Raw genomic sequence first — 22,458 nt, 5'->3', positions numbered from 1 at the left:
TGCCCTAGCCTGGGCACTGAGCTCTCTCCCTCCAGCAGTCTTCATTTGACCCAAAGGCAGCCTTGTTGCCTTCCTTCCTGGCCTATGTGGCCTGGATCTGAGCTTGCACACCCTGTCTTGGGCGGGGCTCTCAGGCCCTGGGAGAGGATAGCACTCTTTACTGAACCTCGGCTGGGGGCCTGGAGGACCTCACTCTGATCCTATTCATACTGCATGTACCGTAACTTGTGGTACCCGATGTAGGACAAGCTTGGGGTCTAAAACAGGGACCCTACCCAAGAGTGTGCCCAGTTTGCAGGTGGGGCATAGGCCTCAGAGGATGCAGAAATTTCAACAAAGAGAGATCTAGGAAGACAAAACACGAGTCTAGTAGTGGAAGCAAATGGGTCAGAGAAGAGTGATGGATCCAGTAGGGTCTGAGTTGCCTAGGAGCAGGGCTGGAAGAGTGGGCACAGTCAGATTTCTGGATGGGAGGGACTGGGGAGGGAAGCAAGGGGGTGATCTGGAGCCCTTCCCTATGAAGTAGCTGGGGTGAGGTAGGGTGACCAGGGCCCGGCCTCTCTGAGGGCTGGCTGCTGGACCTCCCAGGACCCCTCTCCTGATCCCAGGACTTAATTTTTTATGAACTGGTTTCTCCTGTTCTCAAAGGAATATTTGTTTTGTTGTTTGTTTGTTTTGCCTTTCTTTATAACAACTTTATTGAGAATAATTTGCATGCCGCCAAATTAACCTTTTAAAAATGTGCATTTCAGTGGTTTTTAGTATATTTAGAGTTGTGTGACCATCACCATTATCTATTTCAAGAACATTTTCATCACCCTAAAAAGAGACTCCATATTCATTAGCAGTCACTCCCCATTCCCCTCCTCCCTGGCAACCACTAATTTACTTTCTGTCTCTATGGATTTGCCTGTTCTGGATATTTCATATAAATGGAATCATACAAGATGTGGTCTTTGTGGCTGACTTTTTCCCTAGCATAATGTTTCCAAGGTTCATCCATGTTGTAGCATGTCTCAATACTTCGTTTCTTTTCATTGCCCAATAATATTCCATTATATGTATATACTACATTTTATTTATCCATTCATCAGTTTATGGGCATTTGAGTTGTTTCTCCTTTTTAGCTATTGTGAGTAATGCTGCTATGAACATTCATATACAAGTTTTTGTGTGGACATATGTTTTCATTTTTCTTGGGTATATATTTAGGAGTGGAATTGCTGAGTCATATGGTAATTCTATGTTTAGGGATATTTGTTTTTCACTTTAAATAAACAGTACAAGAGTGTTTAGGAGAGAAAGCATCCTTGGCTGTCTGAGCTTTGGGAAAGGAGCTTGCCTGCAGCCTGGTCCCCCGGGCTCCTAAGGGTCAGCGGAACCTTGGGTAAGTCCTTTCCCCTGCTGGCTTCAGTTTTCTGATCAGTGAAATGGGGTTCTTACGGATCCCTGCTCGCCTCAAGGGCCTTTGTTAGTAATTACTACTTACATAGCGTGTCAGGGATTGCAAAGCACTCCGCTTGTTTTAGCTGCTTTGCTTCTTTGGCCCCACAATTTGGGTATTATTACTCGAGTTTTGCTGATGGGGAAGCTGAAGCTCAGAGAGGCTAAAGGACTTGACTGAGTTTACATTGTGGGTTAATGGCAGAACCTGAACTTGAACCCAGACTCATCAGAGTTCAGGTCCCTGGCCTGAACTCCTGTCTCACCTGTGTCTCTGGGCAAAGCAGGGCATTATGCAAGGGAGATCCCTGTCTGAGCAGCCATCACGTTCTATTGTCCATCCTGGGTGCTGGGAAGTCAGGGCCCAGACGTGGCAAGGTGTGGGCTCTGAGGCAGAATGGTGCTCTAGGAATCAGGACTTTGCAAAAGTCCCCTTTTACCTGTGTGACTTTGGATAAGTTGCTCCACCTCTCTGAGCCTCAATTTCCCCATCCACAAAATTGAAACAGTAATTACTACTCATAGCACTGGAAGGGGAACATGGTAAGATGTTGTATAGGAAATGCCAAGCACGATGCCAGGCAGGGAGAAGGTGTTAGGTTATAGAACACCCGAGGAGGGCTGGAAGAGGGTGCAGAGTGCTGCGGGACCTTTGAGGAGAAGTGGCTGGATTCTGGGCTGGTCAGAGCCGGTGTTAGGGAGGGAAGGTGAGAGAAAGTGGGCTGTGCCCACTTCTCCAGCCTGGGGCTGCCAGAAACCAGGAGAGGTTTCCAGGGATCTCACAAAAACCTCCCGTCTCCAGGAGAGCTTGTAGACAGGCCCTGCTGGCACCAGCAGTCCTCACCCCCAGCCTAGCCCACAGCTGCCTGAGAGGGGGGCTTGCATGACTGCCTAAGTTAACCCAAATGGTAAGAAAACACTTTAAATTTATTGTGACATTTGGATTTAATTAAAAAGTACACACTTAGGGAAGTAGAACATAATGGGGAGAGAGGCAGGGTGGCTTTTCCCCTCCTTTCTTCCCCAAACTAATTAGCGTTGTATTTTAAATTGTTTATGTGCCGCTAATCATCGTAATAAATCATTTATACTGAAAAAGACACAGTCGGCTGTGCCCGCCACGTAGGTTCCGCTCTCCGGGCTCTATCGCAAACAAATTGATCTGGAAGTGAATTTATTAACCACTGGGGAAGAAATCATTAGTGCTTTCTCTAAACATTCCCCAGGTACGCTTTATTGCCGCAGTTTACGCTGTAACTAAGAGGAGCATTACCCAGGCCCATGTTGTAATTTCCTTACAGAGCTGACAGCCCACTCCCAAGCCAGGGGGTGGGAGGGGTTGGGGAAGCCCTGCCTCCTCGCCCATAAGTGGTCTGGTGACCCCAGCCCTTTCCCAGGGCTGCTCATTCCAGAAGGGGCCCCTTGAGGTCTCTGCAGGCCCAAGGCCTTGGCTACCTTCCTGCTGCCTCTCAGAGGAAGAGTGGTTCACAGTCGATCGTGTTTCTGTCTCGGGAGTGTGGCTTACAGTTGGGGGTTTAGCCTCGGGTTTGGAGAACTGAGGGGCAGGGGCTGTGAGTCATTGAGGTCATACAGGCTTGTTGTGGACCAGCTTCCCCACCCGGAGACGGAAAGGCATCAGCGGTAGGCTGATCGTACGCTTAGAGGAACCAACGTGGCTGAGCAGGAACCCCGGCAGGAACAGGGGCTGCCAGGAGCATCCTCTGCCTGCAGGCGTCCCAAGGCCCCCCTCCTGCGGCCCCTGGGACCTCCTCCTAGGATTGGCTGAAGCAGTCTGTCCTGCTCAGCTTCCTGCTGAGGCCCGCTGCCCCGTGTGTCCCCATCCACCTCACAGCGCAGGGCCAGGATGGTGCTCGGTATGCCGTACATGGTCTGACAGGTGACAGGCAGCATGATTGTCAGCTCCCTGGCTACAGATACCATGCCTCAGATCATGCAGCCTGTGGCCACAGCAGCCTTCCCAGCAGCCTGGCTACCCTGTGATGCTTTCTCTCCCTTTGCACTGGGGGCTTCAGACCACCTGTCACTTCCCAGGGCCTGAACTCCAAGACCCTCACAGCAGGCTTTCTCCCACCAGGTTTCTTGAAGGGAAATTCACTTCTGAACCAATACCTTCTCCCTAGGAGCCCATGGCTGCTCTAGGATACAAATCCCTGCCTGTCTGACTCCAAAGCTCATGTTCTTAACAGCTTCATCCACTGGGGCCCCATGAGCCTCCTCAGCCAGGTTGGGGGTGCATGGGGATCTAGCTCACGTGGGCCTTGCCTTCGGCTCTTTTCATCCGGGTCTGCAAAGGAGGGGGGAGCAGCCCCCAAGGCCTCAACAGGAAGCCCCAGGACGGCACCTCAGGCAAGTACCCCAAGGTTGTGCTGGGTCCACAGGAGCCGAAGGCGCTCCTGTCCCTGCGGCTCCCGGGGTCTTTCTCCCAGCTCCCTCACCCTCCCCTCCCTCATGCAGCCCAGTGGCTAGCAGATGGGCCCTGGCTGCTTTGAGAAGCAAGCAGGACCCAGCAGCTGGCTAGACCAAGCCTGCGTGGAGGGTCCCCTCCTTGCGTCTAGAGAACACATTTAAAAGTTTGAATTCAAAATTGATTTTGAAGGGCCCTAATCTCCGATCCCCTGGCGCTCATGGTGTGTCTGCAGCTCCTGCCAGACTCTCGTTTTCTGGTTCAGCGCATTGGTGCTCGCGTCTCTGTTGCTGTGAAATTGAGACTCGTCTGAGAGTCGGTGCCTTCCTCCTCCTCTGTGGAGACTGCAGGCCCCTTGGGAGCCATGTTTCATTAGATGGGTGACGCGAGCTTTCCGGGTGCCCAGGGAGCAGCTGAGTTGCTGTCTGGGGAATGCAGCTTCCAGACGCTTCCCCGCTCGTTCCCATAGCTGTGCAGCTCCAAACAGCATCCTGCCAAGGGCTCTGGGGGCTGGCTGCAGCAGCCCAGGATGGGATGGGGCTTGGAGGAGGCTACAGATAGAGAAAGACTTGGGACCTGGGGATTTTCTGTAGCAAACTTCAGGGGCTTTTTCCTCCTACTGGCCCTCAGAGGCTCAGACTAGGTGGGGAACAGGGAGTGGGTTACATCGTTAAGCCAAAAGGACCCTCAAGTGGAGAGTTGCAGGGCCTAGGTCTACGCCAGGGAGGAGGGGTGCCCTGGCCACAGGTACAAAGGGAAAGACTGAACTGCCAAGGTTACACAGATGCCTGAGCTCCAGGACTCCACTGCAACCGGAGAGTTGGGATGTAGTATTTACGCATGAGGAGAGGCACCGAGGGGGGCTTCATTCCTCATGGGTCTGCAGGCTTGAAGGACAGGATTGCTGCCCCTTTATCTAAGGAGTAGAGGCTTTATATTTGCACAGGAGCAGTCATTTCTCAGCTGGAGCCCTGGGGTGGGCCTATTCAAATTCCAGATAGTGGCAGGCAGGACCTAGGCACTGTCACAGTTGAATCTGCATTGGTTTCTTAGAGCTGCATAGCTACAGGTGTGTGGCACGGGGCAGCACCAAGCCAGATTAAGGCTCCCATCTCTGGGGAGCCTGCCTATCTGTGTCAGCCCACTCTGCCCAGCAGGCTCTTGCCAGTAATATCTGGATAGATTCCGTTCAGTCTCTTCATTCATTAATTGAACTGATTAAAAAACTGGTTAAAAAGTGACCGCTATGGCATTCAGCCCTGGGGGCACAGTGGTGAACAAGACAGAGCCCCCAAAATAGGCCTTCATGGGACTTACATTCTTATAATAAAATTCTTAAACATTTTCTTAGGTAAAATCACAAAAAAGTAAAACAATTACAGATTGTGGTAAAAAAACTGAGAAGGAAATGACCAGGGAGTCATTTAAATAAGGAAATAAAGAGATCAAAGCTGGCCTCTCTGAGACGATATTTAAGCTGAAGCCCCCAAATGAGAAGGAGCCAAGCACATGAAGAGACAAGGAAGGGTGTTCTGGGAAGAGGGAAACAGCAGGTGCAAAGGCCCTGAGGCAGAAGGGAGATCTGGAGTGTAGCTGAAGCACATTGGGGGTGGAGGAGCAGAGGCCAGACCACATAAGGATATCGTGGGCTTAATGAAGAGTGTGGATGATATTCCCAGCCCACTGGAAGTTAAGGAAGGGTTTCAAGCTGAGCAGTGACCTGACCTACTTTGTTTTGAAAGATTTCTCCAGCTGCTGTTTGAAGCTGGATTGTAGATACTAAACAAGAAGCTGGTGGGGTGCTTAGCTGAGAGTTCAGTGAAAGATAGTGGTGGCTCTGGAAATGGAAAGAAGCAGGTGGGACGGGGTGGGGACCAAGCAGGGAAGAGGGGATGAGGATGATGGAAGGTCTGAAGATGACTCTGAGTTTCTGGCCTGAGCACCTGGCTGGATGATGGTGTTAGGACCGTGAGGGGAAGCCTGGGTAAGGGTACAGGTTTTGGGGGAGGAGATCTAGAGCCCTATTTTGGATCTGTTGCTTTCTAGATGTGTCTGGGGCTTTACAGAGACAACCTGAGGATGAGAAGAGAAGGCCTACACCCGTGCCGGAGGAGCACACATTGCAGATAACCATGCAGTTAACGTAGGCATCATTCCCTGTGACAAACTCCAAAGAGCACATGCAGCTTCTGATGTTTCAAAGTGCCCCTCAGATTCTGTTTGCAGCTGCTCCCATGTCTCTCGGTGCATTGCCAGGTCCCCTTCAAGTTATCGACTGGGTCCCCTAAAGCCGTTGCCTAACAGCAGGCTGTGCTGGGTTCAGCTTCCCTCAGCAAGGAAGACCCGTGAGGTATGTGTGGAAACGCCTCAGCCCCTCCATCTCTCCACACTGCAAGGTCCCCGCGGGCTCAGGCTTCTGGACCCACCATTCCTCAGGATGTTTGTCTCTGCCAGAACCTGCTGCAGAAATGCCTGCTGCTTCGGACTGCTGCATAGGAAATGGGTCCTCTGGGGGGATACTGGGGACCAGAGGCCCATCCTTCCCTGATTTGTCCCTGTAAGGTGTGTTTCAGAGCTGCCTTCTTTTGGCAGGGCCCAGTTTGGGTCCAAGCAGAAGTTCACTTTCCCCATTGCTTAGGAAAAAAATGACACGATGCTGCCTCTAGAGAGAGCAGGAAGGGGGTGGGGCACTTCCTGGCCAGCAGCCTGGATCCAAAGCCCTGCTTGGCCACTCACAGGATGCCCCTGGGCAGGTTGTGTGATTTCCCTGACCTCAGGGTCATGATGAGAATGAGCGTTAACGAATATAAAGCATTTGGCCCGTAGTAGGCATTCGGTGCGAGGTGTTGTCATGTGGTCAAACGCCGCAGTTGTTTGGGGATGGGACTGGACAGTGCTTTCCTTCCGCCTCTACTGTGGTGATCTGTGGAGACCAGGAGAAATTTGGCACTTCAGAGAAGGCAAGCGTTTGCTGGAGTCCCTTTAAATTTCTTACCTTTAGCGGGGCCCCTCTCCAGCTCCCCCCACACCCTCCCCTCTCCCCTCATTCACACAGAGCCCCTGGCTGTTGACTGAGGCTCCCCGACCCTTGTGGCTCTGGGTCTGGAGCCACCAGCTCTCCCCTCACAGCTCGGCTCTCCCCAGTGAGGCTTCTTCATCTCTCTCAAGGCTGCAATGCAAACATCTCTGCTCTGCCTCTACATGGCCTTCCTGCTCCCTTCCCAGCCCCTGTGCCGTCTTTGTCCTTAGATTCTGGTCTGTGTCCCCTTTCTGGCCCTGCCAGAAGCCCTTTCAGGATCCTACAGCAGCAATAGCTTCTGAAGGAACAACAGGTGAGAAGCAATAGCCTGTGACCCACCAGAGCCTGGAGACAGTGCACTGCCTGTCATCCCTCCGGGTCTTAGTCTGGGCCCTGCTCTAAGCTTGCCCCCCAGAGTCCCGCCCTAGCATCACCTGTGTCCAGGCTGCACAGGAGAACCCAGATGTTGCCCCGGCAAGCCTTCTTCACCTGGGCTGTTCAGGGAGGCCACGGGGTGTGTTCTGGGTGAGAAACGGAACTCTGGATTCTGGCAGGCCAGGGCTCCAATCCTCCCCCTGCCACCTTTCAGCTGTGTGACCTCGGGTAATAGCCTGAACCTCTCTGGGCGTCTGTTGAGTGGGGTAATCATTTAGTGCCTCAGGGTTAAAATGAGAATTCACTGAGACAACAGATGTAGTGAACAGTGGGTAAATGGTGGGTTTTATGAAGAGGCATATAAAGTCTTGACGGAGACTGAGGGGTCCCCTTCTTAGTTTTCTTGTTGTTGCTGAGGTATCATATATATGCAGTAAAAGGCACAAGTCTCAAATGTTCAGTTCAGTGAAGTTTTCTGCATGTATGCACCCATTTAAACACCACCCAGATCAAGATAAAGGACAGGGCTTCCCTGGTGGCGCAGTGGTTGAGAATCTGCCTGCTAATGCAGGGGACGCGGGTTCGAGCCCTGGTCTGGGAGGATCCCACGTGCTGCGGAGCAACTAGGCCCGTGAGCCACAACTGCTGAGCCTGCGCGTCTGGAGCCTGTGCCCCGCAGCGGGAGGGGCCGCGATAGTGAAAGGCCCGCGCACCGCGATGAAGAGCGGTCCCCGCACCGCGATGAAGAGTGGCCCCCACTTGCCGCAACTGGAGAAAGCCCTCGCACGAACCGAAGACCCAGCACGGCCAAAAATAAATAAATAAATAAAAATAAAAGTAGCTATAAAATTAAAAAAAAAAAAAAAAAAAAGAGAGAAAGGCTTCTTTGATTAAAAAAAAAAAGATAAAGGACAATTTCCAGGACCTCAGCAGGCTTTCTCACACCTCCTGCCAGGTGATGATACACCCCATTATTCTGACATTGATCACCATGGATCGGTTTTCTGTTTGGGAATTACATATAAATAGAATGGTACAGTATGTACCTTTCTGTGTCTGGCTTCTTTTGTTCCACATTATATTGTCTGATTAATGCATATTGTGGTGTGTACTGGAGATTCATTCTTTATCATTGCTGTGTACTATTCTATTGTATGACCATAGCATAATTTATTATCCATTTTACTGTTGATGGACATCTGTGTAGTTTTCAGTTTGGGGCTATTATGAAGGAAACTGCTACGAACATCGTCGTACATCTCTTTTGGTGGACATAAGCTCTCATTTCTGTTGGGCGCATACCTAGGAAGAGAATTGGGGGGGGTCATCAGATGTGCATAAAAGTTTTCTTAGTTGATTTTTTTTAAGCTACTGTGTCCAACATTGTTATAAGTATTTCATGTCCATTATCTAATTCAGTCCTCCAAATAATCCTTTAAAGTAGTCTGTTCTCATTTAGCGGGTGAGTATATTGAGGCAGAGCTGGGGAGTGATGGAGTCAGAATTCCAGCTGAGGCCATCTGTCTGCAGGGACCACCGTCAGCGTGTACCTGCCTGCCTCTTCTCTCGGAGCCCCTTGAGGGGCACTGCTAGAGTCAAAGGGGCCAGTCCCCACCCCCCCTGCGCTGACCGCCATCCCGGGAGCCGAGCCCCCCAGCCCCTAGGGGAGTTGGAGGCCACAGGAACCCCACTTCCCTCCCTCATCAAATCCAGTGAGCAGCTACCGGCGAGGGGTTGTGCACAGGGGCAGTAATGAGCGTGCTCTAGGTGGCTGTAGCCGTGCGCTTCAACAGTTGTTCTCGTTGGCTTTTGATTCCAAATGAGTAGGAAATGCTATTAGTTCAGGCCTCGCCTGGTGCATGGCAAGGCCCTGGGATAGGAGTGCAGTGAGACGAGAAATTGTGGAGATAAAACTGGTGTGAAATGGAGGCCTTCGCATGAGGCTGGATGTGTCCGTGCGAAATGAAGTTACTTCTGAGAAAACGAGATTTAAAGAGATTCTGCAAAATTAGATTACACTTTCAAATTTCCTTATTAAACAGGATTGATGCCGAGGAGGGGCCGCTGGCTGGCTCTGTTTGGGATCCTACTCTGCAGTTCCAGACCCGGGTGTGGGCCCCGCTGGGTACAAGCACCTTGCAGGTGGCAGGGACCCAGACCCTACCCCTCCAGCAGCTGACATGGGTGTGACCATTGTGGGACTGATCACTTCTGGATAATTTCCCCCGCTTTGCATGGGTCCATGTGGGCGAAACCTCAGGGCTTGTGCTCCTCCGTTTCCTGGGGAAAGTGGAATTAAAAACAGAGCACCAGGCCTCTCATTCAGGGGTTTAGTTCAAATCAGAGCTTGATTTATAGCTACGATCCACTTTTTGGAAGTGTAGTTTTTTAAAAGGCAGTAAATGTGCATGTGACTGCTCAGGCATATGTGTGTACATTTTTATGTGACACCCGTGCACGTGTGTCCTTGGATGCAGGGGTGTGTCTTTTCATGCAACTTACTGAGCACCTACTGTATGCTAGCGCTGTGCTGGAGCCTGGAATAAAGCTGTTCTGGGGAGAATAAGCAGACGCAGTCCCGCCTCTCGTGGACCTTGTACGCATGTGTGTGATTACACGTATGTGTGAAAGTATGTGTGCAGCTGTGTATGTTTGCACGTGTGACCTGCATGTGCATACCTTCTGTGTCTCCTAATCTCTGTGATGTCTCCCTCCCCGGTCTACTAGCATCTCAAGGTAAGCAGCGCCCCGCCTGGCATCAGAGCAGATGAGTCCAGTGCTCGGGCCCTGAAGACAGGCTGCCAGGGTTCAAATCCCAGCTCTGCCTCATTCTGTGTGACCCATGACAAGTCACAACCTTTCTTGTGACTTAGTTTTCCCATTGTTGAAATGGGAATAGGTTTCATCTTGAAGGGTATTTGCTGGTTTCTGTGATGAAAGAGGTGCATTTAATGCAAGGTCTTATCCTACATACGCCTGAGGACATCCTTAGAAGTACATGCTAGAATCGTTCCCACTGTGCAGGTGGGGAGACAGACAGGCCTTGAGAGACACAGTGATTTATCCAGGATCAAGAACAGGGCTCCACACAGGAGGCCGGACAGCAGCTGATCCATGGAGCCCCTGCTCTATCTGCCTGCAGGAGGGGCAGGTGCCCCACATTACCAGCAGAGCCTAGGACAGGCTCAGGGGGGGAAACGTGTCAACAGTAGACAGCAATGGGGCCTGCATGGTACCCGTCTCATAAAGCAGTTGTGAGCTGAGCACTGCTCAGTGTTCAGTCAGTGATACCTCCCTGCAGAATGCCCTTCGCCCCCAGGAGAGTCCAGCCCAGGCTCCCTGCCTGTCCCCCAGTGTGAGAAAAGGAAGCCCCAGCACTGTGCTGGGCAGCTGTGTTGTGCTATGTGGGCACGGATTTGGAACAGTACTGAGGCACATGGAGAGATGATGAGAAATCCCAAGCCTGTGCCCCAGGCCTCCCAGGGCACACAGAGAGACCTGCCCTGAGCTGCCACAGCCCCCTTCTCCTCTGACTGGTCCCTGAAGCAGCCTGTGGGACAGATGGGGCTGACCTCCTGCACACATTTGCAGTGGCCACTAGACTATCCTTTGGGTAAGACTGGGCTCTAACCAGTGCCTGCGTGACTTTAACCACGGTTGCACATTCAAATCAGGTAATTCTCCTCCAAACGTGCCCATCACTGTTGTAGCAGCCTGAGATGGAGCTGTGACTAAGGTCATCCTTCCCCGTGTGCTGAATGGGGTGACACCAATCAGAGCTAACTTTTGACTGCCAGGTTCGGTTAGTCCTGAGCACTTCACACGTATTAGCTCCTGGATTCCTCACGGGAACTCTATGAGGGCTATTCTCATATTCATTTTATAAGAAAGAGGTACAGAGGAGTTAAGGTCATGTAGTCAAAGGTGTCATATAAACCCAAATTGAAGGAAACTCCATAATAACTGGCCCGTACTCTTCAAAAATGCTAGTGTCTTGAAACACAAAGAAAGGCTTAGGAATTCTTCCAGATTTAAGTAGACTGAACTTGACAACTGAATGAAATGTGTGATCCAGACTTTTATTTTGCCATAAAAGATATTGGGGGAACTGATTAAATCTGAATGGATAGATAATAGTATTAGATCAATGATAATTTCCTGGTTTTGATCATTGTACTGGAGTTACGTGAGAGAATGTCCTTGCTCTCAGGAAATCAAACCAAAGTATTTAGGGGTATAGGGGCTTCATGTCTGAAACCAACTCTCAGATGAGTCAGGAAAAGAATTATAGGAAGGGAGGGAGGGAGGGAGGTAGATGGATAGATAAACAGAGAAGGATAAAGGAAATATGGCAAAATGTTCATATTTAGAGAATCAGGGTAAAGGTTATACAGGAATTCTTTCTATTCTTGCAAAATCTGGAAGTTTGAAATGTCAAGATAAAAAGTTAAAAGAGCAAAAAAACAAGTGTCAGAACAGGAAAGGCATCCCAGGGTGCATGTTAACAATATACCAGTTCCTGTTTGTTGGTCCCAGCTGGCTGCCAGACCCTGTGCTGTGGCTTCCTCTGCAGAACCTTATTCTACCCTCACTATAGCCTGGTGGAAGGAGGCTAGTATGGCCCCATTTCACAGATGACAGTTGGAAAGGTAGAGGGGTTTGTGCCAAGCCCTCCAGCTGCTTGGGACAGTTCCCAGATTGGAAAGTAGGTTCTCTGAGTTCAAAGTCTGTGCTCTTAGCCTCAACTCCACTGTTGACTCTGACCTTTGGGGAAGAGTGGGGCAGGCAGGACAAGGCATTTCTTCCTGGAGCAATGGCGGAGGGAAGGCTCTAGGGCAGAAGAAATGAGATCCGTTTGCAGGGTGGAAAGGGATATTATTCCTGGGATTCTACAGGGAGCAGTGCCAGGCAGGAGGTGCTGGCATGTGGGAGGGGACCTCGAATGCCAGGTAGAGTTCCCAGTGGTGGCCACAGTGGCTTCCAGCAGGGGAGCCACAGGGCATGACCTGGAGTGACACGGGGCTGGATGGGGTGGGCATTCTGGGGAGGAGGACCTGCCTCAGAGGAGCTCACTCTGAGCAGAGGGAGTGCTCCACAGCCGGGCTCAGTGTGCTGTCCAAACTGGAGGCACGGGTGGGACCGGGAGCCAGTGGCCTTGGCACCTTAGAGAAGTCCCATCTGAGGGACACGCTGTCCTGGGATAGGTGGGCAGGAGTTGCTGAGGACTTGGGTCTGGCCTGGCAGACCACTCTCGGGGATGCGGGAAGAGCTGAATGACCTCTGGCAGTGCCTCCCGGTCACCGGGACTGTCTGGCTTTTCCCCAGATTAAAGAGCTGAGGGTAAGTGTCTGGCAGCCGGATGAGTCAGACTGGGAGGCTGCCTCCTTCCACCATCAGCCCGCCCAGAGTAGAGGCGGGGTAGGAGTCTGGCCCATCTCCTCGCAAATGTCGTCCCCCTCACACCCCGAGATTTGGGGGAACACACGGGGCTGAGTGAATTGATTTATTTTGTTGGGTCCCGTGTGTGCGTCTGAGCGTGAGCCCACACGCGCATGCAGGGGCAAACATCATCCATTGTAAAAGATCAGTGTTTTCATGGGTGAGTAGTAATTACTGGGTAATGCTTTAAAACCTTTCCTGAAGGAGCGCAAAGCTGTTTTTTTCTAAAGTCAGGAGTACATTAAAAGGATTACCATGTAGATTTGATTTTTAGATAACACTAAAATGGGTCCCAAATGGACTTCAGCAAAGGGATGCTATCTCCTTAATGGAAAGTGCATGGCCCGAGGCTCAGCTCCCAGAGCCGGGCAGGGGAGGGAGGGAGGGAAGAGGTGTCTGCAGGGCCGACAGGCAGGCTGGGTGGGAGCTGGGGAGGCAGGACAGGAAGGGAGAACCCAGACCCTCTGGGAACATCTTGCTCTATTTGGGAGAAGGAGACTATAGATGCCCCCCTTAAAGCCCCTTCACCTTTCCAGGAGTGTTTTCAAGTCTCCTGGACTAGCCCAGTGAGAGCAAACAGTGTGGGTGCTCGGTAAAGAAGGGAGGGGTGAGTCAGACTTCTCCCAGGACCTCAGCCTTCCCAGGAGAAGAAAGCTCAAGGTCCCCAGATGCTCTGGGACCTCCTCAGCCAGGCTGGGCCCGGTGTTCCGTGTCTCAATGGACATCAGACACTGGCAGAAGCCATGTGGCTTCTTAAAGAGTTCTCTGGGGCCCAGGAAGCAGAGTCCAGCACCCTAAAGCAGGGTATTCAGGCCTTACAGAGCACTCGCTGTATGCCAGGTGGGGGACCTGGGGCAGCGTGTGGCTTTGCTCCCCATATCCTCCCTGCATCCTCTAGGTGCTCGGTCCCACTGGTGATGGAATGACCGGCTACCATGTGGTCCATAGCCCTGCAGGCTCAGCCTCTCTAGGAGCCAGGCCAGATGGAAGATGGAGCAGGACAGACGATCCTAGTGCTGGGATCCCCCTTCATTTGGGGGCATAACTTAGTGGGCCAGATGTATCCCCTGAGTCATGATGTTCCAGCCACTCACCCCCCTCCCAGTGATAGCACAAGTATAGAGCCCTGGGAGGGCTCAGGGCTGCTGGGAAGGGAGCCAGGCCTGCTTGCTAGCCCTGGGGAGCCAGGGGAAAATCAGCCGTGGGGGGACTAGAGAGAGGCTTGGTCTGGGGTTTTCCAAGCTGGAATGTATATGCATAGCTATGCTGGCTGGGTGCTCCTTCCACAGGCCCCAGGGACAGTAGTTTTACCCTGGGAGCCCCCAGACCTTTCCGTATCCAGCTCTTTGAACCCCTCCCCTATTTGATCCCCGTAGGCCAGGCCGAGGAAGGACCCTCTCAGGCCCCCCTTAGCTCTCGGGTGGGCCTGCTCCCCAGCGGCCTCTCTGGGCTGCTCTGACTCTGTGACTGGGCTGGCCCCTGTCAGAGGAGACGCAGGCGGGCCTGAGGACACAGTCATCCTGAGCCCCATCACTCTCTCAGACCAATTAACCTTTAGAGCTGCATTAAGGAAATTAGGCAGCAAACTTGCCAGCTAACAGATGGGCCCGCGGGCACTGGAGGAGGGAGTATGCTCTGCCTCCTGCCTGCCCTCACCTGTCCTGCTGCTCCTGGGGGCCGGGGGGCCGCCCCCTCTCCAGGAGAAGTCTGAGGAGGCAGCGAGGCTGAGAAAGAGCATAGGAGGGAGGAAGAACCCCAGAGGCCAGCTTGATCAGTGGCTCACACGAGCTCTGTGGACCGTCTGGGCCTCAGTTTCCCCATTTGTAGAATGACAGCATTTGCCTGTACAAACTCTGGGGGCCCCTCTCACCTGACATCTGTGGATTCTGAGACTGAGGTCTTTTGGAAGCTGGTTCTCTCCTGGAGCCTGAGGAAGGGTCACAACCCAGAAGAGGGAAGGGAAAGGAAGCAGGTCTGACTCCGGGCTGGGGGCAGTGAGGGGGAGGGAGGGAGTGGAGGGATGCCAGGGAATGGGAGCTGAACCCAGAGCCCTGGAGAGTGCAGGGGTCCTGTGGAGACCTTGGGCCCAGGGGGAGGGAGTCTTCGGGGGCTTGCTGGAAAACAGAGGAGGCAGGAGGGCGTGGGCTGTTCCCCCCAGCGGTGACCCCTCAACTCATCTGAGCCCTTGTGAGGGTCGCTTAGACTTAGACAAGTGCAAGGCAACCCCACCATTCAGCTGGGCTCTGAGACTCTCCGCACTTCCCTCCAAGCCTAGTCTTCACCACTCTCGAGCCTCAGGACTCCACGTGGATGTCCAGGTTCCCAGACAACATGTGTCCCACCTCCTTCTCAACTGCCCCTCCCTATGGCCTCCGGGCCGGGGGCTGGGAGCCTGTGCCTCTGTGCACACACATGCCCACGCCTGCACACCCTGCCTGTGTGCACAGGGTATGCGTGAGTGTACATGCTTGCCTGCTGGGAGGTCTGCCCCTCCCTCCGGTCAAGGCCATGCTGCGATTCCTGTCTTTTGTACTTACCACTTTCTTGTATGTCGGGAAGCTCATCTGGGCCCTGGGAGAGGGCCAGTGTCTCCAAGATTCTTATCCTTGTAGGATGAGCAAGGATGCTGGGGCACCAATGCTCCCCTTCCTCAGGCTAGGGCAGGTAGGAAGTTTGAATCTAGCTAGAAACATTCCGGAGGAAAGCGTCAACTAGGCCAGGCCCAGCTACCTCCCCAAGCACTGACCAGGAGCTCCAGAGCTCCTGCTGCCCCCTGGGAGTATCACAGGGGCATCTCACTTTCTTCTTTTTTTTTATTTTTAAATTTTTTAAAATTTATTTATTTTTGGCTATGTTGGGTCTTCGTTGCCGCGCGCAGGCTTTCTCTAGTTGCAGCGAGCGGGGGCTACTCTTCATTGCGGTGCGCGGGCTTCTCATTGCCGGCTTCTCTTGTTGCGGAGCACCGGCTCTAGGCTCGCGGGCTCAGTAGTTGTGACTTGCAGGCTCTAGAGTGCAGGCTCAGCAGTTATGGTGCACGGGCTCAGTTGCTCCGCGGCATGTGGGATCTTCCCGGACCAGGGCACGAACCCGTGTCCCCTGCATTGGCAGGCAGATTCTTAACCACTATGCCACCAGGGAAGCCCTCACTTTCTTCTTGATGCCTCCACAATCAAGAGGCTGTAGCCTGACGTGTTAGGTTAAAATGGTCAAGCACACAGCAGTGTGAGGAAGTCTTGAGGTGGCAAAAAGATCTGGGAGTTCTAGTGGACCCCAAGCCCGAGATTCCATTCTCAGGGCGGCCGAAAGAGCCAATGGATGATGGCTGCATGAGGAGGCCTCAGGCCCACCGTGGATCACGTGGCACAGGGGGCAGTGGCTGGATGGAGAGGAGCCACTCAGGGAGGCGGGCCTGAGGACTAGCTGTGTGCCCTGCAGCAGAGCAGATGGGGGGCTCCCGCAGCTTCTGGAGGACCTTCACGGGGCAGGGGAGGAGGCCGTGCCATGCAGCCCACACAGGGCGGGACCCAGGCCCAGGAGAGGCAGCTGCTGGGGAGACAGGGAGGGCTCCTGGAAGGGGGCAGCAGAGAGAAGCAGAGGGATGTACCTTGAGGTGGGAGCCGCAGGGCCCACCGTGTCCATCTGTCTGTCCATCCGCAGGTATGCCCATGCTCTCCGTCCAGCCCAAAGGGAAGCAGAAGGGCTGCGCGGGCTGCAACCGCAAGATCAAGGACCGCTACCTGCTGAAGGCGCTGGACAAGTACTGGCACGAGGACTGCCTCAAGTGCGCCTGCTGTGACTGCCGCCTGGGCGAGGTGGGCTCCACGCTCTACACCAAGGCCAACCTCATCCTGTGCCGGCGCGACTACCTGAGGTGGGCGGCCTCCCACCCCATTGCACCCCAGCCCTTCTGCTCAGAAAGCCCCATCCTCCAAGGCTGGCACCGCTCTGCCCTGCTCTAGCCCCAGCGTCCTGCCTACACTCATCCCCACCCCTGCCCTGCCCCTTGGACTCAGTGCCCAGCATGGGTCCTGGGCGGGCACGTCTGTTACCATTGGGCACCCAAGAGAAGCTTCCCGAGGGCACCCGTCTGGCTCTGGCCCTGCCTTTGCCAGGTGCTTTTGACCCACCCCATCCCTGAAATCTGGGAAGGGACGCCCTGGAGGGGTTTCCAGGAGCAGGTGGGGAAGCTCTGACTTCCCTGGGCCCCTCTGGCCTGATGGTCTCCTTCTCAATCTCCCCAGGGCCCAGCTCCCCATCTTCCAGGTGGGCCCTGGGATTAAACACCCCCACGCCTGGGGAGCCTGGTAGGTAGCCAGACCCTAGAAGAAGAGATGCTGATGTTGGAACTTAAAGACCTGGGTTTGAACTAGTTCTGCACCTCTTCCCCCACCTCAGGTTACCCCTCTGCGAATGGTGAAAAGACTAACGCTTCCCCTCCTCTCATTCCTCCGAGCTCTAACCCACCCTCCTCCACAACCTGGATCCTATTCCCTGGGGCTCCCCCTCCCCAATTAACCCTCCCTTAGGCCATCTATGACATCAGCAAGGCTGGAGGGAGGCCACAAAGCAGGGGCCTTGGCTGAGACCCAGCATCTGCATTTGGCTCCCATGCAGGCTGCTGGGTGGCGGCAGGGCCTTGTGGGGAAGGAAGGCCCATCGCGTTAATTAGTAGGTCATGGCCAGGGCTTCTTGGGGCTCCCTCTGCCCAGGACTGGGCATGTTGGGGGGAGGGTGGGATTATCAGCAGAGGCTCCCCTATTTCCCCGAAGAGCCTAAGATTTACCTGCCTGCACCTTCGCTTTTAACTTCTGCCTTTGCAGGAGTTTTCTAGCATCCTGGTGCTAGAAACCAGGATGTGTGACTCAGTGCTCCTGACTGGGGCTGGAGGAGAGATGCTGAGGCCAGGAGGAGGGGTTAAGGATGCTCTGGGGACTCGCCCCTCGACAACCTGGAAGGGGTCTCCAAGTCTGGAGGTTTAGGACATCACCTGGGGGCTGAACCTACCAGGTTGAGGGGAGGTGGCAGACCATCTGACGAGTCCACAGGACCTAGAGAGGGACGACCACAGTGCAGGATGGGCTCATCTACAGAGCTGATGCACCCACAAGCATCCCGGGCCCTGCCAGCTACTGGAGCCTGAAGGTATTCTCCTGGACTCTGGCAGAGGCTCAGGAATGACTTCGGGGCCTGGTGGGCCAGTGGGCCAGGGTGGGCGTGGGTATGGGGCTTCCTTGAGCTGCTCAGCCCCAGAGAATGGCTGTCCAGAGCCTGCCTCTCTGCAGTCACTTCTCATTGGACTGGTGGCCAGAAAGGCCCCTCTTGGCAAGCAGATGCTGTTGGCCCGGCCTTTGTCTGCCTTAATCTGAGCCACAGGCAGCTCAGGCTGATGAATAATGGAGCCAAGCTCATCTGCAGGCGCCCGAGCTTGAGCTGGACAAATCAGGGATTAGAGGGCCTCCCGCCCGCCTCTCAGCCCCCTTGCCTCACTTGGGGCTTGCTCTGCCAGTACGCAGAGCAGAGGCCTGGCTGGCTCAGACCCCTGGAACATTCAGCCAAGGACTGGCCTCCATGGGGAAGGAGTGAGTTCCCTGTCCTTAGAGCTTTGCAACCGGCAGCTAAGAGGAGGGGTGCCTGCCCCAAAGAGGCGTTGTGCCAGATGGCCTTGGAACTTCCTTTTGGCATCAGTCCTGTTTTAGAAGCATCTTTGAACAAGATCATCTAGTCCAGCCTTCCCATTTTAAAGAAGGATAAACTGAGGTTCAAGAAAAGGGAGTTAGGCAAGTCACACCATGAGTTGGTAGCAGAAAAAGACCACCCCGTAGGGTTGTTGTCAGGATTAAATGAGTTGGTCTTTGGAGAACCCTTAGAACAGTGCCTAGCACGTAGCAAACGCTACATAGGCATTTACGAAAGGAGCTGTGACTGAGAGGTTACAGTTTTCACAACAAGCCTGTGAAGAATGTATTATGGTCCCCGTTTTACCGTTGAAATAAATGAGGCTCAGAGAGACTCGGTAACTTGCCTGAGGACACACAGCCCGTGATCAACAGACTGTCTCTAAATTCAGGCTTGTGTGAGTCTGGAGTCCTTGCTCAGGGCCCAGCCCAGTGTTCTTCTGGTGACCCCAGGTACTTGAGGGACCCCAGTGGAAGCCTGGGAGGGGACATTGTCAGTGAAGCGGGGGGACGGGCAGTGTCAGCCAACACCTGGGTCCCCAGAGTCTCCTTCCTGGGTGAATGTGCCAATTTCTCTGAAGCCTTCTCTCTTAGCAGAATCTAGACACTGTCATCTGTGCTCCTTCCCTCTTCCCCAGGCCCACCTGCTGAACCAGGGGGAGGGCAGGTGGGGCCCTGGGTGGAGGCAACTCCCCTGTCCCCAACACCACCCCAGCAGGCCCCTGAGCCCTCTGCACCCTTCCCTCTGCAGGCTCTTCGGCACCACAGGAAACTGCGCTGCCTGCAGCAAGCTGATTCCAGCCTTCGAGATGGTGATGCGGGCCCGGGACAATGTATATCACCTCGACTGCTTCGCCTGCCAGCTCTGCAACCAGAGGTGAGTGCTGGCCTGTAACAAACCCAACACACTCAGCAGACCCCAGCTGACACCTGCTGCCACAGACCAGGAGTGCCATGGAGACACGCATGCAAATGCGGGTTCTGTGTGTGCATGTTGTGGGCATGTATGTTCACGTGTGTGTTTTATGTACGCCTGAGCCCCGTAGCCAAATGTGTGCCCTCCAATACCGCATGTACATGTTTGTGGAGTACAGCTCTGTGCAAATGTAATGGACGGGGCCATGCATGATCTGTGTGCAGTGTGTGTAGTGTCCATGCATGTATTTTTATTTTTTATTTTTTTATATATTTATTTATTTATTTTTGGCTGCGTTGGGTCTTCGTTGCTGCGCGCAGGCTTTCTCTAGTTGTGGCGAGCGGGGGCTACTCGTTGTGGTGCGCGGTCTTCTCATTGTGGTGGCTTCTCTTCGTTGCAGAGTACTGGCTCTAGGCGCACGGGCTTCAGTAGTTGTGGCATGTGGGCTCAGTAGTTGTGGCTCGCGGGCTCTAGAGTGCAGACTCAGTTGTGGCACACAGGCTTAGTTGCTCCGCGGCATCTGGGATCTTCCCAGACCAGGGCTCGAACCCGTGTCCCCTGCATTGGCAGGTGGATTCTTAACCACTGCGCCACCAGAGGAGTCCCATGCATGTATTTTTAAATGTCCATGTACGGGGCGGGGGGGGGGGGGCGCGGCGGGGTGGGTGTCTGTGTGTGCATAATAAATGAGTATGCCTGTGCATGCGTGTTTTAAATGTGTGTGCACAAGGGTTCTGTATGCATGTCCTGTGCCCTGTGTGTGTGCTACATGCAGGAGCACACATGGACATTCTAGCGAAAAAAGATTCCCAGACCTGGAGGGTGAAATCCCCTTGGGAACAGTCACTCACTTCTGTGATTCTGGTTCCAGCCCAGCCTTGTTTCTGGTCTTTTGGCCCCTACTTTGTGCCCCAAGCCCTATGGGAGACCCTAGGGACCTAAGGAGCCAGAGCCCTCAACCCTGGCTGGGGGCCGGGCCCCAGAAGGCAGGCCCTTTTCTCAGGAGCCCCCAGGTGAGGAAGGAGCTCATACAAGTGTTCCCAGAGGGTGAGGTCCAGAGGGACCTGCAGGGAATGCTGGTTTGGCTGGGGCTCTGCCCAGACCTACTGCCGGGAGGGCTCGGTGAAGTTGCAGCGCCACCTGGTGGTTGAAGTGGGATCTGCTGGGACTGAGCCTGTGACCCTGGGGTCCCACTACAGCCTCAGACACCCTGGGGACGTCTTTGGGGGAAGGGCTGAGTCCTCCAGTGCTTGAGGAGGACTGGGAGGGGCAGAGAAGCAAAGCAGGGCCTTCTTTGGCTTAGAGGGAAGATGGTGGGACAGGGTCACCTCCTCCTGGAAGGATGTTCCCGGAAGCCCACAGATTCTGTTTAGGGGAAGAGTGCCCTTCACTGAGCCATTTCCTTAAGCTGGGGAGGGGAACAAAGGGTTGGAAAAGTCAGCCATTTTATCCCTTCCTCCTGCTCCATCTGCCTCTCTCCTTCCCTCTCCTCGGTTGGTCTTTTCCTATTTCTTTGTTCCTTCTCTCTTTCTCCCTCTCTGGCACTGAGGTACATTATTTCTACACCTCCCCTCCGACCCCACCCCTGCTCCCACCTCCACAGGAGTTCTGACTATGTGGAAGGGCTGTGCCCCGGGCTTACCTGTCTGTCTTACACCCCAGGCTGCAGGGCCTGGCCGAGAGACTTTCAGGGGTCCCCTCTGGATTGACCGGGTTTGCATGGGACTTTCAGGGGTCCCCTCTGGATTGACCGGGTTTGCATGGGACTTTCAGGGGTCCCCTCTGGATTGACCGGGTTTGCATGGGACTTTCAGGGCTGCCCTGCGGAAAGCTCGAGGAGCAGACTTCCCCGGGACCTCACTTCCCACACGTCCACTTCCTGGCCCGGGTGGGGTCCTGTCTGGAGCCTCCACCATCCACTGGGACCCCTCCATGGCCTCTCTCTCCTGCTTGGATTTTCCAGATTTTGTGTGGGAGACAAATTCTTCCTGAAGAACAACATGATCTTGTGTCAGATGGACTATGAGGAGGGGCAACTCAATGGCACCTTTGAATCCCAGGTTCAGTAACGCCCGGCACCTGGCCTCCCGGCCCGTCTGTCCGTCTGCCCGCCTGCCCACCCGCCTGGCTGGCCAGCCACTCTCCTGCCGATTAGAACTCCTCTGTCCTCGATGGGAGGAATGGCCCTTCCTCCACCGCCGCCCGTCTGTGTGTGACCCCTCCTGGGGCCAGGCTGGGCCTGTACAGTCTGTCTTCTGTATATAAATGGGAACATTTATTTTATGAGAAATGTAATGCGATTTTATTACTGGCGTGGATTAAACTTATGAATGTTTCCGGGGAGGTTATTCTGCATTGATCACATGACTGACACAGACCTGGGGACCCTGCCCTTGGCTTGGGAGTAAAACAACACCCTCCCCTTGGTCCTTGGTGGGGAGGGGCCCTGGAGCAGGACACGGGGCTCTAGCGTATGCCGTTGCCGGCAGGGCGGCTCCAGGTGGGCTTTAGCAGGAACAAGCTGGAGGGGAGGGGACAACCCCAAGCACCCCCTCAGCCAGAAGGGGGGGCTAGGCTGTCCTCCCCCTCCCCTGGCAGAGCATATACCCTGGTCCCCAAGATGAAAACCTCCCTTTCCTGGGCTCCTGTGTTACATCCACCATTGAAACCCTCCCAGACTGCCCAGACAGGGACCCAGCTCTGGTCTACCTCCATGGTAGGACCCCAAATCCTGAGCTCCCTGCCATGGGAGCACCATTCTTAAACCCCTCTTAACCTTCATGGGGACAGACAGCATTTGCTGTCTCTTCCTTACAGCCTGGGCCCAACCTGGGGCCTGCCTTTCTGCTCCCCTGGATGAGTGAGAACAATTCTGTTTCCCTGTAACTCAGCCCACGCAGGCGGGAGGTTTTCGTTCATTCAGTCGGCAAATCTGTCTGTCTCAGCCCTGCGCTGCAAGTACCAGACACAAGGATGAATCATGGACTGGACACAGTCCGTGCCCTTGAGGAGAAGGGGGAAAGCCAGGAAAACAAACAGAGCACATCAAGGTGAGGATGAACACCATGGGGAGACCTGGGACAGGCTGGTTCCCTCCAGCAGACATGGGACCGTTTGTGACGACTGCAGAGTCAGACAGACAAGTCAACAGACACACAGTCAGACA

General features: G+C 54.0%; 1 protein-coding gene across 1 annotated transcript in view; it reads left to right on the top strand.

The window, feature by feature from the left end:
* LMO1 (LIM domain only 1) overlaps positions 1 to 21,557 on the top strand; it is a 35,733-nt gene extending 14,176 nt beyond the window's left edge. The window contains exons 2-4 of the mRNA XM_068555434.1: positions 16,359 to 16,572; positions 19,128 to 19,253; positions 21,256 to 21,557. Coding sequence (XP_068411535.1) covers positions 16,359 to 16,572; positions 19,128 to 19,253; positions 21,256 to 21,361 — 446 coding nt within the window. The 3' untranslated portion in view covers positions 21,362 to 21,557. The remainder of the gene's footprint in view (positions 1 to 16,358; positions 16,573 to 19,127; positions 19,254 to 21,255) is intronic.
* Positions 21,558 to 22,458: the final 901 nt, after the last annotated feature.

Source organism: Eschrichtius robustus, chromosome 11 (assembly GCF_028021215.1).
Source record: "Eschrichtius robustus isolate mEscRob2 chromosome 11, mEscRob2.pri, whole genome shotgun sequence".
Lineage (NCBI taxonomy): Eukaryota > Metazoa > Chordata > Mammalia > Artiodactyla > Eschrichtiidae > Eschrichtius > Eschrichtius robustus.
The sequence above is the reverse complement of the archived record's forward strand: the minus strand, read 5'-3'. Positions and strand labels throughout refer to the sequence as shown.